The 23,228-nt window shown below is 34.6% G+C and overlaps 1 protein-coding gene across 1 annotated transcript in view; it reads right to left on the bottom strand.

Annotated features, from left to right (window-relative positions):
• Positions 1 to 206: 206 nt before the first annotated feature.
• The window catches only part of LOC145334487 (transient receptor potential cation channel subfamily A member 1 homolog), a 31,575-nt gene continuing 8,553 nt past the window's right edge, over positions 207 to 23,228 (bottom strand). The window contains exons 20-21 of the mRNA XM_080179951.1: positions 1,469 to 1,548; positions 207 to 744 (exon numbers count right to left, since the gene is read on the bottom strand). Of these exons, the coding sequence (XP_080036077.1) occupies positions 207 to 744; positions 1,469 to 1,548 (618 nt within the window). The remainder of the gene's footprint in view (positions 745 to 1,468; positions 1,549 to 23,228) is intronic.

Here is a 23,228-nt window from a genome sequence, read left to right on the forward strand (position 1 = left end):
ACTTTTTGATCTTAAGTAACATATGCTCAAATTCATACACACATCCAACTTCTTTAGTATATGGAGAAGGATTAAATTAATCATAATTCTAAATATTACAGCATGATTTATTAGAATATATTAGATTTTAAAATAGGTTAAATTAACAAGAATTAAGTATATAGTTAAATTCAAATTACAATAGATGCAAAAGGTTAAAACTTTAATTATAGCTTTTCACCCGGGAAATATTCTGATTGACAATCATCTGAACTGGTCATTGAAAAATTATCTTCATGTTGATAGAACACACCTGACTGTGCAACATTAGAATTTCTCCTCGCTTCGCCTGTAAAGTCCACTAGAGAGAGATCTGCTTGATTCTGTTTATCAAAGGTGAATATGACACTATCTGATTTAACTGACTTTAGATCATCAGAACTTTGATGTAGAGCACTTAGTAAATTGCTCATTTGAAGACTTATAGATTCTCTCAGAAATGTTTTCATCTCAAGTTTGAAATCTCTAATTTCATCTTTAAGAGCAGTAATTGCTTCTTGGTTCCCAGCTTCCTCAGATTTTGGTGCGCTTAATATGCTGTCTTCAATGGGAATGTCATTTTGAGAGAGAGAGGCTTTTTTCTGATTATCAAAGGTTAATAAAACATTATCTGAGTTAACTGAATTTAGTTCATAATCACTTTGAAGATGCATAGATTCTCTGAGTAATGTTTTCATCTCAACCTTAAAATCTCCTATTTCATCTCTAAGTGAAGTTATTGCTTCATTGCATCCATCTTTAATTGAATGCTTAGAAATCAAAGTAGTTTCATCATCTGTTCTATGTTTGAAATTATTTTTTCTGTTAGCTATTTCCATTTCATTTAATGTAGTTAATATTTGTAATTGCTGACTTCTTATTTCATCAATTTGCACGTGGTCCTCAATTTGAACTTTGTTAGTTCTTCTTTGAATTGCAATCTCCAGTTCTTCTAATCTCTCTAAAATTTCTGTATTTCCTACACGGTTTTCTTTTTCAAATTTGGCATTATTTGTTTTCGCAAGAGGTCCATAGAATATCACATCACCCTTTCCATTAAACTTAATAAATTACAAAATAAATATCATCTTTATTACAGACCAAGAATAGTATATTCCATCCCTATGATATTTTCAGGATTTTACATTATAAGAAATTCTATCTCTATCTTCAACTGAGTTTATGGGATCTTTTCTTATCATAAAGATTTATTTTCATGTGAGGTAATAGCAGTTATTAATTGTTAAAATCTTAGTTTAGGATTGGTAGTTTTGGTATTATCCTCTTAGAAATTTTTTTTTCAATATTGAAAATTTGAGTACCCCCCCCCCCCCCCCCTCCGACAGCACCGAGGATAACGCCGTAGTTTTATATCATAGTTAACAAGTTATGTCTTCAATTCTTATTTTTACAAAGCAGTTAATTCATGTAAAATAAATGAAATTCTCACCTAGAACAGCAATTTTTGAAGTTGAAAGCTTTGGGAATAGTAGTTTTTGGATTATCTCGATCAGATAATAAAAGCTCAACCTTTTTAAAAATTGAAAAATAATTAGTTTCTGAAATTGATCTGTTTATGAGGATTTTTAAGGATTATTATGTGGACTTTCTTATACCCATAGAATCAAACTTTATAAAAAATTATTTATGACACACAGAAAACTGTCCCGAATTTGTATTAATTTTGAGGAACAAGACTCCAGTTACGTCATATTTTTCTTTCCCGAAAAAGGGAAGGGGGAAAGAAAAAAAAGGGAAGGGGGGAAGAAAAAAGAGATGGGAGAAAAGGGGTTTTCCCCATCTCTTTTGAAGAGATTTTCTTCCCCCCTTCCCTTTTTCGGGAAAGAAAAATATGACGTCACTGGAGTCTTGTTGTGTGTGCGAATGGGGCGTTTGTCCATATTTAGGTATGGAGACCGCTCTTCTATGAGTACTACTAAAACCTAATTTTAATGCAATACACATAGACATTCTCATCGTCGGTTCGCTTGTTTAGAATGCTTAACCCTCTATTCCCACAAGTATAATACGAATTTGGTTGAGCTGGTGGAGGCTCAACAAAAGACCCACGCGAGGTATTATGTTGCTTTAACCTAAGAATAAATGGTTGGTTTTGATATTCGATCAGAATTATATAAGCACATTAAGTATTAAGGAAGGAAAATGTTTTTATAAAGTGTATTTATATTACAAGTGCATAAGTTAAGTATGAAAATATTTACAGGATAAGTGTTAAAATTATAAGTAGAGTAGGACAGAAATGTGCCCTAAGTCCCAAGCAGTGAATTGTGCTAAGTGTCAGAGTTCTAACACAAGGCCTAAGCTCAATTCATGCTAAGTACTAAGGGGCCTAAATTTAAACTACAATGCATGCCAAACAACTAAGTCATTACCTTTTAAAGCCAGAAAGAGAAGTTGATGGTAGGGGAGTTAATAAATAACTGAATAAATTCAAGAGGTACATGCTATAACATTAGCTCTGGACCAGGATTTTAGTGTTTGTCTGTGCAATTAAATGTCTGTGTGTTAATATGTGACGTAAATCAGGCATGGTTGTAGGCATACATATTTGTACTGATTGTTTATATGATTACATTAACAATAAACATAATATCTTTAATAAACATATACTATTAGCAAATCACATACAGATTACCATGAATAGGCTAGCGTTACCCATATATGGTGTCATATAGGTAAAGATAGGCCTATGAATGCATAAATTGATACAAATAATGCCTTGGGCCTAGCTAAAGTAATTGTGTCTTGCCCCTGAGTGCTACTAGATAATTGCAGGGCACGCGTCAATCAAATATTCATAATATGCTCTATAAAGTGTTGACTTTATATCAAGCATAGATAGATAGTTGTGGATGCGAAGCATTTCTGTAAAAGTCTCATATGTACGTTCAAAGAATTTGAAAATTGAGGATCGCATCTCCAATGGGGGTAAGTTGTTAAAAAAGAAAAAAGAGAAAAAGAAAAAGTTTAGTAGTCCCAGTATAGGCATATATAATAAACTATAAATGTATTCCAAGCTAAGTTAAATACGCTTTCCATTAAGAAAGTAAGCTTTGCGTATTTTCATAGCTGGGTATACAAGATGATAAACCTCCCAAATGGAATACATTCTTTTCTTGAGGGGTTTAGTTTTATCTAACATTGTCACATCAATAAATGTTTTTGCGTTGGTTGTTCTGGATAGTTCAGCTTCTTCTGATGATGAACTAGGTGGTGAAATGCTCTCTTTCGAAGTGTAGACTGAGGTTGGGGGTGAGGTAGATATGTAGCCAAGGGCATCCACTTGTGCTACCTCGTTGCCATTCTCGTCCAAGGTGATTGAGTGATTTTCCAGGTCATAGTAGAGTTGGTTGAGGTCATTGGTAGAGAGGGATAGTGTGCTGCTGGAGCTAATGTCACTATCGGTCTCCACTCTACTATCTTCTCTGGTATTCAGGGCTGTATTTAACAAGAAATTCCTGATGGTGATGGACAGGTTCTCTGAGAATCCATCGTACTCTGGTGTGGTGATAATGTTGTTGTTCTCGTCTATAGCATCAAGGTGTTGACAGGAACACAACCGCAATCCGTCCAAGGTAGGGTGGTGGTAGGGCTCCAATACTCCATGATCATCTAGGTTATCTCCAGGCTGGTCCATGGTAGATCCTAAAAAGAGTTAGTGCGCGTGCTCCAACCGGTTCCTTGGGGTATCCTGGCTATGGTAATCTAAACAAAAGAATGTTTAATAATCTTTTATTAATCATTTTATCCCTGGGATATTATAGAAATTCTTTTCGTTACAGATAGACCTATAATGGATTGATTAGTTATCTCTTTTTCTGTTAAATATAACTGTTTCCTGAATTTAAACAATATTTTATATAAAAATTTATAAGTACAATTAGTATTTACATATCGTATTAATTTCTTTGGTTACATTACTCGTATATATGTATAAATATAAGATTTTACTAACAATAGTTGGTAACCCTTGTTTGTATATTTTGTATATGTACATATGGTTTATACCATTGTTGGCATTAGCTGTATTTATTTTATTTTTAACACAAATAAATTTTAATCATTTTAAAGACTAATGTCTTACATTACATCGCTTGTCAAGTATACCTTTTAGACTTAATATCTACAAAATATATCGTTCGACGTCCGTAATTAAATTTTACGTAACAATAAGTTGTCAACCCTTTGTTTATGTTTGGGCGGTCAAAAGTGATAGGGGTTGGATTTGAGCGAGGTTATAAAAAGCTGGCGGCCCAATAATTATGCTCATTTTGTCAACAATTGTCTTTGCGAGCGGAGCTTGCGTTCGAGTGTTTAATTTTACCGCTAATTCCAAGAGAATTTATATAAAAGTGATAAAATATAGTAACCCGTTTGTTTTATATAAATGTTTTTATGTTATAGATTGTTGATATGCCCATTATTGCATTCGTTAGCCTCTATTTAAGACTCAAGAATCTTATTTTTTTCGTCGATAAGGCCTTTATCACTATATTTTTGATCGAAAGTGGGTTAGAAACAATATGGGTATATCTTCAATCTATGACAATTTTGTTTTATATAATATTTGTAGTTTTGATAGGACATATCTGAATCATCAGGTAAATTGACGTACCTTGTTTTGTTTACGTTTTCTGTCTGCAAAAGTTAAATTTTTTTTTATTGTAAGCAAAACTTATATTAACACAGATATGTTCCATCACTTTATTCGTTTTAACATTTGATTACAGCGTCCCTTTTTGTAATCAAAATTTATTGAATCTTGACTTAAATCTTTTAAAACAATTGTGCTATAGGTTTTAAAATAAGATTTTCGTTTTACTTAATTCAGTTATAATGATGCTAATTGATAGGTTATTTACGTTTCAAGTAACTCAACCATATTTATTTTAAAATAGTCGCTTACAAAAATTATATTTAGCTAGCTTTATCGTAGGTACTTTTAAAACGTCATTTAAAATATTCAGATTTAGCTAGTACATAAGTTTTAGTTGCTTGATACATCATAATGAAAGTGTTTTGATAGCTCAGCGATAGCTATTTTTAAACGTTGAATCATGTAAAATTAATTACACATTCTTTAACTTAATTGAATCTACTTTTAAATAATAAAACAAAGTTTTAATGTTTGAATAGCTTAACGATAGCTATTTTTAAGCGTTGAATCATGTAAGATTAATTACATATTCTTTAACTTAAATAAATTTTACTTTTAAATGATAAATCAAAGTTTTAATGGTTAGGTAGCTCAACCATAGTTGCTTAAAATACTAAAAAAAATATTCGTGTGTACAGTCTTTTTCATAAAATTAATTTTACTATATTGCCTTTCAGAATCACTAGTCCTCTATTTTAAATTTACATCCGCTCATTATGTATATTCCGGACAGCCTGGACGCGCATCAGAATATTAAGGAAAGATTCGAGGAATCGATGAGAGCGGCTGCGGCCACTCTCGCCAATTCCTCGCTTCTCGAAACCTCCTTAGACGACTCGAGTTCAGTGTACAGCGACGCGTCTGGGATGCCAAGCCTTGCTGACGTTGACGACTATGGGAGTACTTTTGATACTGTAGAGTTCGAAAGGGATCAAGGGGAGATGTTTGGCAACGAGCATCTCTCACTGATGCTTAGTAGAACGATACAAATCATCTGGTCTCTCCTCAATTCGGTGATGCAGAACTCCTGCGGTGACATTGGTGACGATGTTGCCGGAGGTGATTCTGGGTCTGCCGAGTCGAGGAGAGACCAGAAGACGAGTCTGGACGCACTCAACATGGATGGCTTGTTCAACATGTTGTTGGGTTTAGGCTTATTTTCTTGTGCTCTCTTAGTGGTCTTCTTCGGCGCTGTAGGGCTTGAGACTCTAACTCGTTTAGATAACACCTCAGACAGGTCGCTGGCTCGCTGGATAAGAGATGTATGTACGCGCCTCCGTGATATAGGCGTCCGGACCATTGAGCTTCTTCACTGCGGTAACAGGACCAACAGGACTAGATCTGGAGTTACGTCGCCAACTGTGGAGCCGTCGGATACAGGCATGTATGAAGCCGCGTCCTCTGTGATGGATGATATTCTGTCAGATACACAGGTGAGCTTTTCTTCTGTTGTATATTTCTTTTCTGTTTTGTATATATTTTTTTTTTGTATAGCCACCCGTTTTGTCTAATAAAGCATCATGATGTTGCAGGGTTGTTCTGTCCTATTCTCACTTCCTCAACGTTGACTTTCGGCTCTTCCATATATATCGCTCACCGTTTGTCGTCGTTTTATGTCACCAGAGAAATCCGCTCGGTTACCGCAATTAAATTGAGATACCAGTTAACATTTACTAAAATCTTAATTAGCAAACTAATATTATTTCCCTCTGGGAAGGTTGAGAGTTTGCTCGTGCCGCACGTTTCTCATTAAGGTTTTAAATGTTAGATCAAGACTTTAATGTTTTCTTTTTGTTTTAGGCTCCCTCTGCTAGTCCATCAACTCCAGCTGAAGTGAGATCCAGAGTTGGGCTGTTTGCTGTACACCGCCTGTCTGCCACTGAGGATCGAGTTACTGGAAGTAATGTGCCTGCGGGATTGGACACCCCGTCAGGAAGTCCTGGCTTCCGTCCGTTGATCTTTGATCAATCAGAGCGTCTTCATGTAAGTATCCATGCTTTAGTTTTTCTATATTAATTTTCAGAAAGAGGCTGTATATTTGTACACGTATCTAGAGGTATTTGCAACTAAAATTCTTTTATTGGTAGAATATTAATCTTAAAATGTATGGTTGCATAAGCATTTTTGAACCGTTTTAAGATTTTAATTCTATTATAAAGTGGGTCGAATCGCTACCTAATCATATAGCTTTACAGGATTTTAGGCATTCTCATTTCCTGATTTTCCTAGATTCTTTGTTGGTGTTGCGATTAAACTAATAAAATCTATTATATTTTAGGCGACAAATTCAATCCCCCTGACGCGGTTCTACACAACTATGGGGAGGTGTAATCGGGCCAGTACTGAGAGGACAGCTGAGGGGTCCAGCGACAGCTCTTCATTGAGCTCTATTATGTGCCTTAGTCGCATTGAGTCTCCATCTGCAGCTGATTTGTCTGAGGTAAGTTTGATAAGCTCTTATAATATTCTTATTTTCTTTGTTGCAAAAAAAATACGTAACTTAGACTAGGCTGTTTAGCTCAGTTAGCTATGCTTTTAGACAATAATTTTACTTTAAATATGGTGTAGTTCCTTCCTAATGGTCAACATTAAGAGTATGGATAAGTTAGTTAATAATCTAAAAAAGATTGACTCGCAAGCATGTATGGATAAGCGTTGATACATTTCTTGTGAACGTTTATTAAAATGATTGTCTAATAATGTCCCTTTTCTTATTTTAGGATGTGGCTAGTATAGTCCCACTGGTCGACGATATCGAGGACGTTGATCTCCCGCCCATTAGATTTAATGCGGTGAGTGATGAGATCGAGTACCCTACACCACTGAGAGTTCTCAGTTTGGAACGTCTGCGCCGCTCCATGCGTACTCCAACTCCTGCCATTTTGGAAGAGATAACGTCGGCGGAGAATAGCTTCGATTCAGCAACGCGTTCCTCAGATAATAACAGGACAGAGGATTCCGGCGTTGAGGGAGTCCCTCGGCGTCGGGGTCCTACGTTCCCTAAACGTACGCCGTAAAGTGGCGCTGTTAGCTTGGTTGAATATGACATACAAATTTTTAGACAATGACCAGTTTAGACAATATGTGACTAAATTTACAGATTTTCTAATTCTTATGTAACTAGTCAAAATAGTGATCACTATGAAGTAAAGACTTTTGTTATTAGACGTTATGACTTTTTATACTTGTACAAAACTAAATATTAATTTACACTTCTGCCATTAAGTTATGTATATACATGTTTAGTCTGTAAGGATATTTAGTATGTAAGGAAATGATTATAAGGTTGTATTTTCTTTATGCCCATAATTTAAAACTTCATTCAATCTTAATTACTTTCTTCGTAAGCGAACTAATCTTTTTCTTTTCTCAATAGTATATTAACAACTGTAATTACAGCCTTATGTCACAGTTTATTCATTCTTGTTAGCTTGTAAGGGTTATGTATATATAGATATTTAATCGAACTCGCACCTCAGTACCTTTTCTCTAAATTTCATTTATATCCATCCCTGTGCATTAATCGTGAATTTTAATTGTGCTGTGATATAGAGAGGACTTGTAAATAGCATATATTTTTTTTTTTTTTTGACCAATATCTAAGTAGACCGAAAGACTGACGTTAGACAAAGTTATTTAAGTACGCTTATTCAAGTATTTTTAAGAGAATTCGTGTAAAACGGTTTGTAATACGGGTAATTAGAGTAATACCATTGATTGGATGATCTCATTAAGGAAAATTTATTTAATTAATAAAGCTTAGATTAAGTAACGTTTCCTTTTAAAATTATAGAACTTAACATCCCTTTTAAATTTCAATACAATAGTCATAAAGTTTAATGTTTCGAGGTAAAATGTTCTTATGTCCCTTTAAATTTAAACTTAAGTCTTATTTCCAACAAGTAGAGTTAATAATTTTTTTTTGGCTCACATTGGCTTGTTGTTAGGCTATGTGCCTTTTTATATATATACAAATTCAACATTTAACGTTCAATTAATAGTATTAACGATCTCGAAGTTTTATTATGTGCCAATATACAGCTTATGTCCAAATTATATTAACTAAGATGTTAAATTGTCAGAAATCTTCTTACTATCATAATGTTTTTCAAATACTGTAAAATAAAAATTTATGTTCTGTTTTCAAAATTGATTTAATTTTATATTTTCACCAAAGAGAAATATTTGTCAAAAATTTTATACCTTTTCTAAAGATTATTTACTTTTTGTTAAAATAAATATAGAGATTTTAAGTAGCATATACACTGTTATTTACTGATTTAGTATTTGTTGTGTACAACTCCCGTTTACGTAGCTACTCTATAAGTATTACTGTCTGTTCCTTAATTTAGTTAGATACATAATTAAATTGTTATTTTTACAAGGTGCTTAAACTAGCTTACATTCATTTGATTTATGATAACTTTCATAAATAACAAAATTTCTTGCTATGTTCTTTTAATATCTCAGCTATGATTTATGCGATTAATTTCCTACCGTTTTTATCGCTCTTATTTAAGATAAATTTTTCAATAATTACATAGAGATATATGAGAATATAAGTATTTTACATCAATACACATATGTACAAGAGGTTTTATACTTTTCATATGCAAAACTTTTATATCGTTAGGATACGTCCGTACGTCATTGTTAGAAGTCAGATTATAAGAATCAGTTTTAATCTAGTTTACTCTTCGTGGATAGTGGGGAGAGTACAATGTCCAGAAATGAGGAGGACTGTGTCTCTCAGGTTCTCTATTTGGCGTGCTACTGCCCGTAATTCGTCTGTTATAGTCTGTCGGCTTCTATACTCTTGCTGTCTATACCGTATAACCAAACGGTTGTATGCGTCTCTATAAGTGTTTCTAAGTATACGACAATGCAAGTATCGTACAATACGACTAGGTTGGCTGATTCCACAACTAATTTTAAACGATAACATTTCTTTAATCATCGTAAGCAAGTTATAACAATATTCTACTAGGTTCGCGAAGGTCTCATGTAGAATTCGTTGTGATCTAGGCATAGGCTTTCGGAATCTAGTTTGCATTTTATAGATTTTGTAAAATATTCTGTTAAGACTTACGTGTTATGTGGTAACTGTAGTACTTCACAAGGTTGGTGATTTCCTCACTTGTGGATATGTTATAGTAAACTGACTCAATTTCAGGATAAAATTTAAGTTATCGTTATTGTTCACTACTACTAAAATTCTGAGTGGGCGTTTCCTGTCCGAAGTTATAATTAAAGTTTTGACATATTTTTTGTATGTAGAGTGGTTATAGTTTCTAATAACTAATCAACTCATCACAATTCAAGGCATATATATATATAGGTTGCCTAATAGTACTGCTATGTTTGTATACTTTATACAATTTGTATTAAATGTTTTAAATAGTTTTTGTGTATATATCAGGGTACGTATTTAACGTTCGTAACATTCGTATTTTTGTACAATCTGTATCAATCGTTTGACTCTGTTTGTCTATACAGAATCAAAACTTTCTATATGCAATTTTTTATGTAAGTGTTTTTGAAGGGATCGACTCTTTAGTCGACGTGTATTGCATATAGTTGGTCTCCCCTGCTGAAGAGAAAAGATGTATATTTTACCACTGGATATATAACCTTGAGTGGGAAAATTTTTCATGAATATGATAACTTAGTTATCAGATTAGAATAACATATTATCATATTGTTCACAAGTTTACAGGGTAAATGGAAATATAAATTATGGTTGTGAACTTGTGCCATTCCGAAATCTGACATGTCTATCATTTATTTTCCTAAGTCGTCGACCTCCGGTAATAAATACGGAATCTAGTGTCATGTCCTCATCGGCACTTGAGTCCTCTATGTCCGAATCAGAGTCTAATGGTTTCTTGTTTTGTGACGCTTGTTTTCGTGTTTCTAAGGGTGAGTGTGCACGTATTCCTGGTTGCGGATCCTTTGAATTAACCGGGAATATAAGCGGAAGTGTGTCATTTTTAACTAATGTGGCTATCTCTTGATTTGTGAGTTTATTATAAGGCTTTGTAATAATTCCCCTTATTTCCTCTGGGAGGGTGTCAAAATGTTCGTCAATTGGCTTGAACTTTTTGATTTCGTTGAAAGAGTATTTAAATATTTCAGTCTTCTTGTCAGAAATTCTTTCAAGCGTGCAACTGTTAGGGCTTACATCCAAAACTCTATAGGGTGAAATATGATAGATAGGAGTAAGATTTGGGTTAACACCAGGTGTAATAGTGTTATTTCTAACCAAGACAAGATCTCCTATATCAAATTGTTTGTGTATGCGGGTTTTGTTAATATACTTTAGTCTTGCCTCCCTTCCCTTTTCAATAGCTTTTGCTGAAATGTCCAAGTTTTCTTGTATACCGTCTGAGAGGTCTTGCACATAGGCTTCTGTGCGAGCTATTTCAGGGTGATATTCATCCGGTTTTATTGCTCCAAAGAACAATTTAGACAGGGAGCTGCGTGTCCCGAATAATAATTCCATGGGTGAAAATCCAGTCTTTGGTATTTTAGTGCAATTATATTGTCGGACTATTAACGGTAGTAGATATAACCATGAGGTTGTTGAGTCTTGCGCTAAAATTTTAATGATTGGCCATTTTATTACTTTGTTGCTAGCTTCCACCAATCCTTTAGAGGGTGAAAAGTACGCAGTAGAATACAAAACTCGGATGCCAATAGAGGCAAAGAATATCAAATTTTGCTTTTCTAAAAATGATTTTGCATTGTCACACAATATTTGTCTGGGGGAGAAATTAGGATAGAAATAAAACATGAATTTGTCTATAAATTCACGGGATGTGAGTGATTTCATGGGATATGCAAGAATCATTCCTGTTAGTTGGCAGACTATAGTGAGGATATGATTATAACTACGATAGGGGGGTAAGGATTGTATATAGTCAATACTTACACATTCAAAAGGTCTTGAAATTGTACTATAGGTTCCTACTTGTTCTAGTTTTGTAGATGAATTTTGAAGTTGACAATTTAAACAAGATCTAGTGTAATTTCTAACATATTTCTTAAGGTTAGGGTGGAAGAAATTTTGCATATTCAAAAGCATTTTAATTTCTCCACTATGTACTAACAAAAGATGAGTATAGCATACTAATACTGGTAATAATATGGTTGGGAGATAAACTTTTAAATCTCCTTTAATCTTTGTAAACAGAATCGTATCTTTAAGTTCGTAGTTCTGTCTTTTATAAGTGTAGGTGTTTGATTTAGAGGTTAGACAACGTGTGTAAATATCAGAGTATTCCTCTTTTTGGTTTGCAATTATATTTTCTATGCTAATCCTTTCTTTTAGGATTTCCAAAGGTCTTAGTACTTTGCCTATAACTCTATGTTCTGCGGCAAGAGAATTTATGGTGATTTTGGGCTTTTGTTGCTTTGGTTGTGGGGGTTGTTCATCATAACCCAAATAGTCGGGGTTATCTATAATGAATTGTGTCCATTCTTCAATAGTCCAAACTTTATATTGGGGTAAGTTATCCTCAAACCCAGATTTAACAAATTTAGGTAGGGCCACCTTTTTGATGCTTGGTAAAGTAGCCTTATATGCCCTTGTTAAGAAATCTGCCAAATTGTCTTCTCCTCTTAAGAAAGACATTGTTAGCTTCGGTATTAGAGTTAACAGAGCGGTATTCCACCTCTTCAATTTATTAACGGCTGTTAATGCTTTAGGATTGAAGAGATAATAAGCACATTTTGCGTCTGTTAACAAAGTGCATTCACAGCTTGGACCTATTAGAGTTCTAAACGAGTTTGCTGCATAAATAATTCCTAGGATTTCAATGTCTATGATATGTAATCTTGACTCAGCAACAGTAATTTTCTTTGAGGTATATGCAATAATTTCAAACATAGACGCTAAAGATTTTAAATTAAAGCTATTGGTTGACGAAACCATTGCGGGTCTTACTATGTGTTGCTCCTTGTGTCCATATAGTAAAAATACAAAAGGGGGTTTTGTTTTGTCTGAACAGTGTTGAGTGACAGGTTTGACACCCTCTATATTTGTGATAACTATCACAGGGCGGTACATAGCTACACTAAGCGCTTCAAATATGAGTTGTTGCGGATCTAGGTATACATATCCATGCTCTAGTTTGCGAATAAATTCTAAGAATTTATCCCTATCATTATTAAATACAAATTGAATATACTTTTGTCTCAACATCGTAGAACGTATGATTTTTGATGCTCTTTGCAGGATGGTGGTCAAAGGTGTTTGAACTTTATTTAGTTCCAAAAGCAATTGTAAAGATATCCCAAGACTATTGTGTACAGTGTCTTCAGGATAGCCCAAAGTTTTACTAGCCAAATATTCAAATTCAGGCGGTCCATCTTCAGACATACGTTTAGCATAATCCTTAATGTTTTCACCTTCAATCTGCAAAGGTAGGGGTAAAATTGGTAATCTGTTATCATAAATAACATGGTGCACAGGATCATCGAAGTTTAGCCCAGGGGGTAGGGTTTTAGCCTGTAATTCTGGTGTCACTATTTGCGCTAAGACTGCTGAATATGAGCCAGTTGAGGTGCCGGCTGCATCTGACAAAATAATCTTAGGTGCCGATAAGTTAACTAATTTGCTAAAAATTGGTCCTGAAGCTAAAGCTTTCTTAATATCTTCGAACGCTTGTCTTTGTTCTGGAGTTGGGACAAAAGTTTTACCTAATCTAGTAGATGTAAGTGAAGTTAGAATATGTGTAGGAGCCATAATATCAAATCTTAAATGTTTATGCATACTTTGTAGTACTCCCATAAAAGATCTCATTATAGTAATATCAGTAGGCATGGGAATATTTAGAAGTTTTTGTACTCGCCTTTGATCTACACAGCAATAATTATGCGAAATGAAGAATCCAAAGAAGTTTACCCTACTTTTAAAAAGTTGTGATTTCTTTAAACTAATCTTCCCTTTATGCGTGTGTATTCTCCCCATAACTTTCTTCAAAATCTTAAAATGTATATTCAATGATTCTGATCTAGTTTTAGCTAGTTCAGTTGAGACAATGAAATCATCATAAATGTGCTGGACTTCTGGGATAGGTGAGTATACCATTTTGGCTAAATCACCATCCATTACAACATTACCATTATCATCATAAACCAATTCCCAGTGTAATATCTTTTCCATAAAGCGTGATAGACTTTCAGGTGAAGTCTTAATGCCAGTTGGTAAGGATGCGTGTCTAAAAGCTCCTAATGGGGTTGCAAACAATGTTAGGTCTCTGCAAGAAGGTTCTAGCGTTATACTATGAAAAGCGTTAGCCATGTCACTACTACTATGCACAAATTTATCCCTTAGTGACTGAATCAAATTTTCTGCTGTGGGTAGCAGTGCAGGTTCAGACTGCAGACAAGGATTCAATTGTTGAAAATTTACAATTAAACGAGGACAGCTCCCCTGATCCGACTTTGGAATCAGATAAGCTGGGCTTGCATAGTTGTTATAGGAATCCCCATCCAAATTAGCTCTTTCAATGGTGCCGTTCTTTAACAAAAACTCTAAGATAGATTGCATTTGCATTTTCTCTACGGGTGATAAATAATATAATTTCTTATGCTGGGGTAAAGTTTGACCAGGTTTTAGTCTAATTGTATAATTGCCCAGATATTTACTCATGTTACCTCTATCAGTAGAATGTGTAGATATGATATCGGGGTAAGATTTTAGGAATATGTCTTCTATATAATGTCTTACCTCTGGTGGATAGTCTGACAGCACCACAAGATCCTCTGGTTTAACAAACTGGTCCTTAGGCACACTGTAGCCAGTAGGTTCTGTTACATAGTCCATGAGGTTATCAGATTCAGCTATATGTTTTAAGCCAAGTTCAATAACGTCATCACTATTTTCAAAAAGTTTATTCTTTTCAGGATCTGGTGTAGTTAGAATTTCATCAATATTAGAACGGTAGTCAGATAAGGCTACTCCTGGTACTGGAGTGTCATTGTTTATAGCTGTAGGATTCGGTATATATCCATCAGCTAAAGGAAAAGATCGTTCTACCAGATTGATGGCGCTGTATTTTGGTAGCTATAAGAGTTGAACTGAGTTGTTTCTGGTGTCTAGTGAGATCTGATTGATGGCTGGAGTGTTAGCTTTCTCTGCGTGTTGCTCCAGGGCTTGTACAATCTCATCTAGCTCAGTTGTCACAGATACATTATGTAGGAATGATTGCGTAAAATCAAAGTCTGTGGTGATCTCCTTGACTACAAATTGGTTGCTTGGTTCCAAGTATCCGGTGATAACAGTGTTAGTGATTGCATGTTCAGTGACATTTGTTATCATTGCTCTTCCACTGAGTTGTCCTCGGTTGTTGACAGTCAGTTGCGTTTGTCCAGGCTGAATTTTGATTCCTCCATTTCTATCATTGGCAATGTGGTCATCGCTGAGAATGACTTTTGTTCCAGGGGCCAAGTTGAAGAAATGGTTGATGTTCATCTCTATAGTCTGAGTTTCATTAGAGTCAATTTTGTCAATTGTCCCTGTGCAGAGTTGTAATTCATAATCAGAACAGAACAGGCTATCTAGTACTCTCCCAGGATGGAACATAGAGTATAGATATGGTGCTGGCGGGTGGTTGTCCACAACGAAAGTCAACCCTAATTGGAGATCTCTAATGCCATTCATTCCGATGATCATAGGTGTGACATTCTTGTGTTCCTCAGGTACAATCATAAACGGTACTGGTCTATAGATGCCTGAGAACTGTGTGAGGCGAATCATGAGACTTATTTCTCCAGCTACTGGGATTTTGTGTCCAGAATAGCTGACAAGAACCATGTCACTCTTTTCCAGATGGTTCTTAACCTCATTTTGTTGTACTCCAAATAACATACCAAAATAGCTGGTTGACATGATATTTCTGTCTGCTGCTGAGTCAAACAAAGCTGTCATGTATACATCATAGTTTCCATTTGACATACAGCCGGAGCAGTTCAGGTACATTTTCCTGTTTTCATCCATGATAGCTGCCGAACTATCTACCGCTAAAATCTTGGGGTCATTAGGATCCATTCGAACGGTGATAGCGTTAACCCTACTTGTTCTGCCACGCTCTTTGGATTGTCCATTGGCTTTGGCCTCAACCCATTCTTCATATGCCTGTCTAAACACACCACCAGGTCTTACTTTACCACTATGGTACAGTTCCATCATTGCTGGTCGTCCAGGGCATAGGTGTTGAGCGTGGTATAGGTCTTTGCCATACTTCTTGTGACAGCTTGGGCAGTATCCGGATGTTAATGCTGTTTGATATTGTCGTCCTTGGTCATCGCACAGTAGTCTGCATCCATCTGATATTTTGTGGGAATTTTGACCACATGCACCGCAGTAGCGCTTATTGGATGTACCATAGGAGATATGATAGTCTTGTTTGGTGTTCTTTTGTGGTTGTCTATCTCTATTATCCCTGTTTTCTCTGTTGTAGGTTTTAGGATAGGCTGGTTTAGCAGTAACTTCTCTAACTGTTGGCCTTTTATAATAGCTTGACGTAGTGGCAACTTTAGCAGGCTGTTTGTCTCTATTCATTCTTGTATCCCTGTCATGTGAGTAGTTGGTGTTATTTGTCTTTTTATGAAGCGACAAATCTCCATTGTAACTGGCTGATACACCATTCTGCTGTAGGTCCATATCTAGGTCTTCAGTTCTAGGATACATGGAAGCGGTCAACTCATGATATGTGGGGGATCTTCCAAGATCATGTCTGAGATTGTGATGGTTTTCAGATGCTATATTGCGGCTATTTGTTGGTAAGCTACGTTTGAGTGCCTCCACTGCAGTTATGTTGAATACATTCTGTCGTTCCTTCTTGTCTGTATAGTGAACAGCGGCTCTGCTTGCAAGATTCTGAATGGTACTGACAAGCTTAGGGAATGACATGGCTTTGGTTCCCTTAAAAGCTATCAGCTTAGCTTGAGCTTCCTGTGGGCTGATGAGTATATCGTACTGTAGCAGTAAGCTATTGTAGACACTTTCAATAGATAGTCCAAGATTGAAACTCTGCTGGATAGTAGTATATGCTTCGCCAGTTGTGGTTCTAAGCATAAAGGTTTCGAAATTCTGATCTTGAGAGGTTACATAATTCCTGAGCAGTGTTCATTTCTGATAGATAATCAGTAATGTAAGGTGGTTTGCCGTCTCCTTTGAAGCAATGCTTGAGAGGGAAGGTTCCATTGGCTAACTTAAGCTTTTGATCGTTGCTTAGGGTGCTCTTGCTTGCATAGCTGCTTGGTGGTTTAATTCCAGTTTGGTTGGTGAAGTTACTGAAGTGTCGTTGAGTGCGTTTGTCATTCTCCTCGTGTACAATACGCTGGGCTTCTAACTCAACTTCACGTCTTTGTTCCTCTTTGTATTCCCTCATACTCTGTGTGTAGTTGGTACAGAAGTTCCTCATCATTTCTGAGTCCACACGTATGTTGGGGTTACAAAGTCTTATTGTATCCAGGAATTGTGGGAACAGGAAATTTCCCAGAGGGTCTGATAGTGTTGCTCTAACATATCGATCTCTGATCAATGCGTCTGGTGAGTCCTCGCGCATAGGTATGGATCTTACAGATTCCGTGTCTGGTTCTGGCGTCTTGATTCTCTCACCATTCTGTTCTGGTTCCTCCTGGTTGGGCATCGGTTCCTCCCTTCGTGTATCATCTCCTGCAGAAGCTGCATCAGCTGATGGAGTTCTTCTTCCAGGCGTCGTCGAGCGTCCTCGACGTGGAGTGTTCGCCTTTTCAGCGTTGTCATCTTTCTTACTTTTATTAAATAATGGCATTACAGCTAGCTTAAAGCTTTTAAACTTTCTATGAGTTCTTTAAAGAAGCTTATGAGATGTTGTACTATTTTAGGATTTAAATAGCAAAGGTACAAGAAGAAACTAACTAATGCGCCTAAAGTTAAAACAATCAAAAATTGTTTACAATAACAAATTTTTCTTTTAAAATTGTTAAATATAGATGAGTATGTATTGTCTACTTCACCTACAGTTGTTTCTACGTCGTGAATGCTTGCGAGTGAGCTTTAAATCTTATTCTGGAGTGTGCGCTGATGCACTATTATCCTTAATTAAGCTCAACTGTAGAAACACTTCTACTTAGATTTATTCTATATTTGCCTATAAAGCTAATGTGGGTTGTTTAGCTATACAAATTAGCTATAAAGTTAAATAGAATGTTAAGGTTTGCAGCGAAGTTAATTTGGGTATGCTAATATACTATCACAAATTAACTGTTATTTGCTTAGGCGTCGACTTTTCCTAGCAAATGTTATTGTTGAGAAAAACAGCAGTTTATAATCCTTGTTGAATTCTTACTCCACTCTAAGGATATGTAGCTTACAATCTGCTTATTCCTGTAAGGCTTTATGAATATAACTTACTAAGGTTCACTCCCAAAGGATCGTCTATATTCTAATAGTATTGCAACAGTTGTGCCTGAATATCAAAGATCTCGCACCCAATACTTATAGTTGTATTAGGGTATGCCTACCAATCCTACTAAGTATTATTCGCGAATTATTATGGGGCTTCACTTGTGATTTCAATCCTTATAACTATATTATTGAGACTCTATTTAGATTGTCCTATATATATGAATATAATCAGTTTGTTTTCAAGGTTATTATAGACCGGATGTGCTCCACTTAATTAGTGAGAACACAATATTCTATGTGTCTTACTGAAGTGTGATATCCTACGCAAGGTGATCAATCTTTACGCTGGAAGTTGTCAATCAAACTCTTTAAAGTAGACTACAAGGTTGGTGTTATTATTTGGTCAAATATTATTGAAAATCAAATTAGCTGAATTAGTGCACTTTTTTTTCTAAATGGTAACAATTTTAGATTATAAAGATTATGAACTATATGTACACACTTTATTTTACTTGGTTATAGTCTTTATGCTAATAATCCTAAGTAAAATTAAATTTTCTCAATGGTATAAAAAGAAAATTTTTTTTTTCTTTCTTTGTTTTAATCCGGATTTTTATAAAGACAGTAGAGTACTTCCAATATTACTTGCTACTTCTTTTAGAGACGTCCCAAGATTCCCAATATAGGCTGCTGCAACCTTTTGCTGCGTTTGGTTACTAGAACTTTGTCTCTTATAAGTGTGCTTTTAATTACATATAGGGCTTAGGTTGTTGACTATACTTTTAAATCACTAATAGTCACTATCACTAATGATTGATGGTTTATAACTCTTCTCAAGTTGTCTGTTGAATTCTGGCGGCACATGAAATAGAAATTTTAGCATTAGCAAAGCAAGTAAAAATTTAGTTTTCATGTCCTACTTATTGTTGAATGAACTGTTTATTGTATTTATGTATATGTTTGTAAGGAATATACAAACAAAAAAAATTTTTTTTGTTAAGATTGAATTAAAACTTTCTAAGTCAAAATAAAATAGAATCACTCTAAGTCCAAAGTTGGAAAATTTTGACTAAGTCCAAAAAGTTTCTAATGAAATTATTCTAAGTACAAAATCAATAAATTTTTGCTTAGGAAAAAAAATTATGAAAATATCTTAAGTGCCAAATTAATAAATTTCGACTAAGTCAAAAAAAATTTTTTTTTTGAAATTATCCTAAGTACAAAGTTAGTGAATTTTGACTAAGTCCACCACTTTTCAATGAAATTATGCTAAGTACAAAATTAGTGAATTTTGACTAAGTCCAAAAAATTTCCTTTCAATGAAATTATACTAAGTACAAAATTAGTGAATTTTGACTAAGTCCACTACCTTTCAATGAAATTATGCTAAGTACAAAATTAGTGAAATTATCCTGAGACAAAAGAAATAGAATCACTCTAAGTCCAGACGTGGAATATTTTGTCCGAGATGAAATTTCCTAACAGTCCATTCACAAAGCTACTTTAGAGATTGTCCTTAAGTCAAAAGAAATAGAATCACTCTAAGTCCACTATTGGAGTATTTTGACTAAGTGCAAATCTCGCTAAGTTAAGGATTTTAAAATCATAAAGTATTAGAGTGTTAGAATTATCCTTCACCAAAAGAAATAGAATCTCTCTAAGTCCATAATTGGAATATTTTGGCTAAGACAGAAATACTCTAAAACAAAATTTTCTCTTAAGTGTGGAAAATGAAATTTGTTAATCTAGTTGGAAAAATTGCAATTATTACAAGTCCGAATTTCGGTAAATTTCCAACCAAGTTTCCAATTTCATAAAAATTACTATAAGTCCAGAGACCCAAAATTCTCTCTGTAACAAAAGAAATAGAACGGTGCTAAGTCCAAAAGTGGAGTATTTTGCTCAGAGCATCAGGAAATCTCTGGAATTATTGCTGATTGCATACAGTAATTTGTTTATACTTATATCATTCTAACCGATCGATGTTGAGAATATCTTTGAGACTTTGAGATATTTTGTTTTGACTCAAAATTTTTTTGAGGAAATAGTTATTTTGATACATCCGCATATAAATCAGAATTACATTAGGAATATAAGTCCTAGGCATGTATAAGTAAGTGCAAATCTCAGAAAATCGGTTCTAACGGTACCAAAGTATTAGTACAGTTTAACTTGAGTATAAATGCTGCAAGTTTGTAATAATCTTTTGGCCCTTTACTACGACTCAAGAGTACTAACTGCTTTCGGCATATTGTTTCAGAAACATGGCTCCAAAGACAATATGTATCCCAACTAACAGCGTTTCCCGTGTTCTATAAGATTTGCTCCTAAGTTTTCATTTAACAAGACAGTTCAAAATGGTCCTTTACAAATAGTATTTTGATAGCTTATAAATGAAAAGTTACTCCATGCTTGATTCCTAATAAGTTCTGGTTTAAGTATCAAAGATTCAAGTATTTCAACACTTAGAGAACTCTCGAATAAGTAAAAATCATACTAAGCCCGAAGATTTATATATATACTCCGCCACCTAGCACAACTCCTAAATTTCAAAATTCTGACTAAGTCCAAAAATCAAAATTTTGCACATAGCTCAATCATAGATTATTCCAACCCAAGTGTTTTACTAAAGAGAGGCGGACATGGAGGTGCCGGTGTGCTGGTATTCTCTAGGGCCTCTAGAGTGTCAACCAGTGCGAGTGTCCTTATAGGGCGGCGACCAATGGCCACAAATATGCTAGCATTCTCTAGGGCCTCTAGAGTGTCAGCTAGTGCAACTGCTCGTACACGAGGCTCTCAATTGCATTTGTGTCGTGCCTTTCAGTCCCTATCTCTTCAAACGCCTCATAGTCCTAACCTTGCTCTCAAATAGTTTCACAGGTTTTGGAAAATCCGATTTTGCCATAACTACAATTATTCGATTTTGGTAAAAATACCTGCCTTAGGCGGTTCGGGTACGGTAAGGAAAAAAAGAAAAAAAAATTTATGAAGTAAAATTTTTCCAAGATACAACCGGTAAGTTGCACCATTGTGTGTGCGAATGGGGCGTTTGTCCATATTTAGGTATGGAGACCGCTCTTCTATGAGTACTACTAAAACCTAATTTTAATGCAATACACATAGACATTCTCATCGTCGGTTCGCTTGTTTAGAATGCTTAACCCTCTATTCCCACAAGTATAATACGAATTTGGTTGAGCTGGTGGAGGCTCAACAAAAGACCCACGCGAGGTATTATGTTGCTTTAACCTAAGAATAAATGGTTGGTTTTGATATTCGATCAGAATTATATAAGCACATTAAGTATTAAGGAAGGAAAATGTTTTTATAAAGTGTATTTATATTACAAGTGCATAAGTTAAGTATGAAAATATTTACAGGATAAGTGTTAAAATTATAAGTAGAGTAGGACAGAAATGTGCCCTAAGTCCCAAGCAGTGAATTGTGCTAAGTGTCAGAGTTCTAACACAAGGCCTAAGCTCAATTCATGCTAAGTACTAAGGGGCCTAAATTTAAACTACAATGCATGCCAAACAACTAAGTCATTACCTTTTAAAGCCAGAAAGAGAAGTTGATGGTAGGGGAGTTAATAAATAACTGAATAAATTCAAGAGGTACATGCTATAACATTAGCTCTGGACCAGGATTTTAGTGTTTGTCTGTGCAATTAAATGTCTGTGTGTTAATATGTGACGTAAATCAGGCATGGTTGTAGGCATACATATTTGTACTGATTGTTTATATGATTACATTAACAATAAACATAATATCTTTAATAAACATATACTATTAGCAAATCACATACAGATTACCATGAATAGGCTAGCGTTACCCATATATGGTGTCATATAGGTAAAGATAGGCCTATGAATGCATAAATTGATACAAATAATGCCTTGGGCCTAGCTAAAGTAATTGTGTCTTGCCCCTGAGTGCTACTAGATAATTGCAGGGCACGCGTCAATCAAATATTCATAATATGCTCTATAAAGTGTTGACTTTATATCAAGCATAGATAGATAGTTGTGGATGCGAAGCATTTCTGTAAAAGTCTCATATGTACGTTCAAAGAATTTGAAAATTGAGGATCGCATCTCCATTGTTCCTCAAGATTAATACAAATTCGGGACAGTTTTCTGTGTGTCTTATTTATTATAAGTAAAAAATAAGTATAGAATAAGGCAACAAAGGCGTCCAAGCTTTTTTATTTTGGGGAGGTAATAAATTTGTTAAGTGGGGGGTAATTTTTACCCCCCAAAAAAATTTATCCCAGGGGTAAAATTTGCTCAGGGTGAAGGGGGTAATTACCCTCTCTGAAATCAGTTTGGAGGTATAATCTGTTGGGGTAGGGGTAAAATAAAATAAAAATTTGTTTGAGACAGGGTAATCACCTTATTACCTCCCCACCTTCCCCTTGGACATTTTTTAGGAATTTAAAAAAAAAAAACATAATCACATTAAGTATATTTGTATTTTATAAGTTAATTTTTTTTATTTTGGTAAATATATGCTTAGAGACGTTTTCTTTCATCATCCTATTTTAAAAAGTAGTTAGGTTTTGATTTTTCTGTTTATTAGGATCTCAGAGATTAATGGTCTTAAACTGTTTTAAACCTATTTTTGAATAGAAGGTAAAAAATATATTATAGAACACCTGTAAAATCAGATTGCAGAGCCTAAATTTAAATTAAGCCCCAGATTAACATTTTTGGGGGGAATTTTAAAATTAATTTTTACTGTTGCTTGGGAAATGTTAATCAGAGCTAAAGGGTCTTTTTGTTTGGGGTAAAATTGTTGCTTACAGAACAATCTTATATAATTCACTTTATATTAATGCAATAAAAAAAACATTACTCTGTTCAATGGAAATAATTTTTTTCTAAATCTATTAATTGAATTGAAAAATCTAACTTAATACAATTAAACAACTAATGCTGAGAATAAACCAATAAGAAATCTTGAATTCTTTAAATTTCGGAAAGAGTTGTCACAAAGTGACTTATTTCAAATGAAGTTAAATAATTTTTATTTGATTAAAATGAAAAGAATGGAAACCAAACACATAAAAGATACATACTTTTTAAAATAATAAAAAAAGAAGTTTGAATAATCTTATTTTATATCATTAAAAGC

Source organism: Acartia tonsa, chromosome 12, assembly GCF_053477335.1.
Source record: "Acartia tonsa isolate MP-2025a chromosome 12, ASM5347733v1, whole genome shotgun sequence".
NCBI classification, from domain to species: Eukaryota; Metazoa; Arthropoda; class Copepoda; order Calanoida; family Acartiidae; genus Acartia; species Acartia tonsa.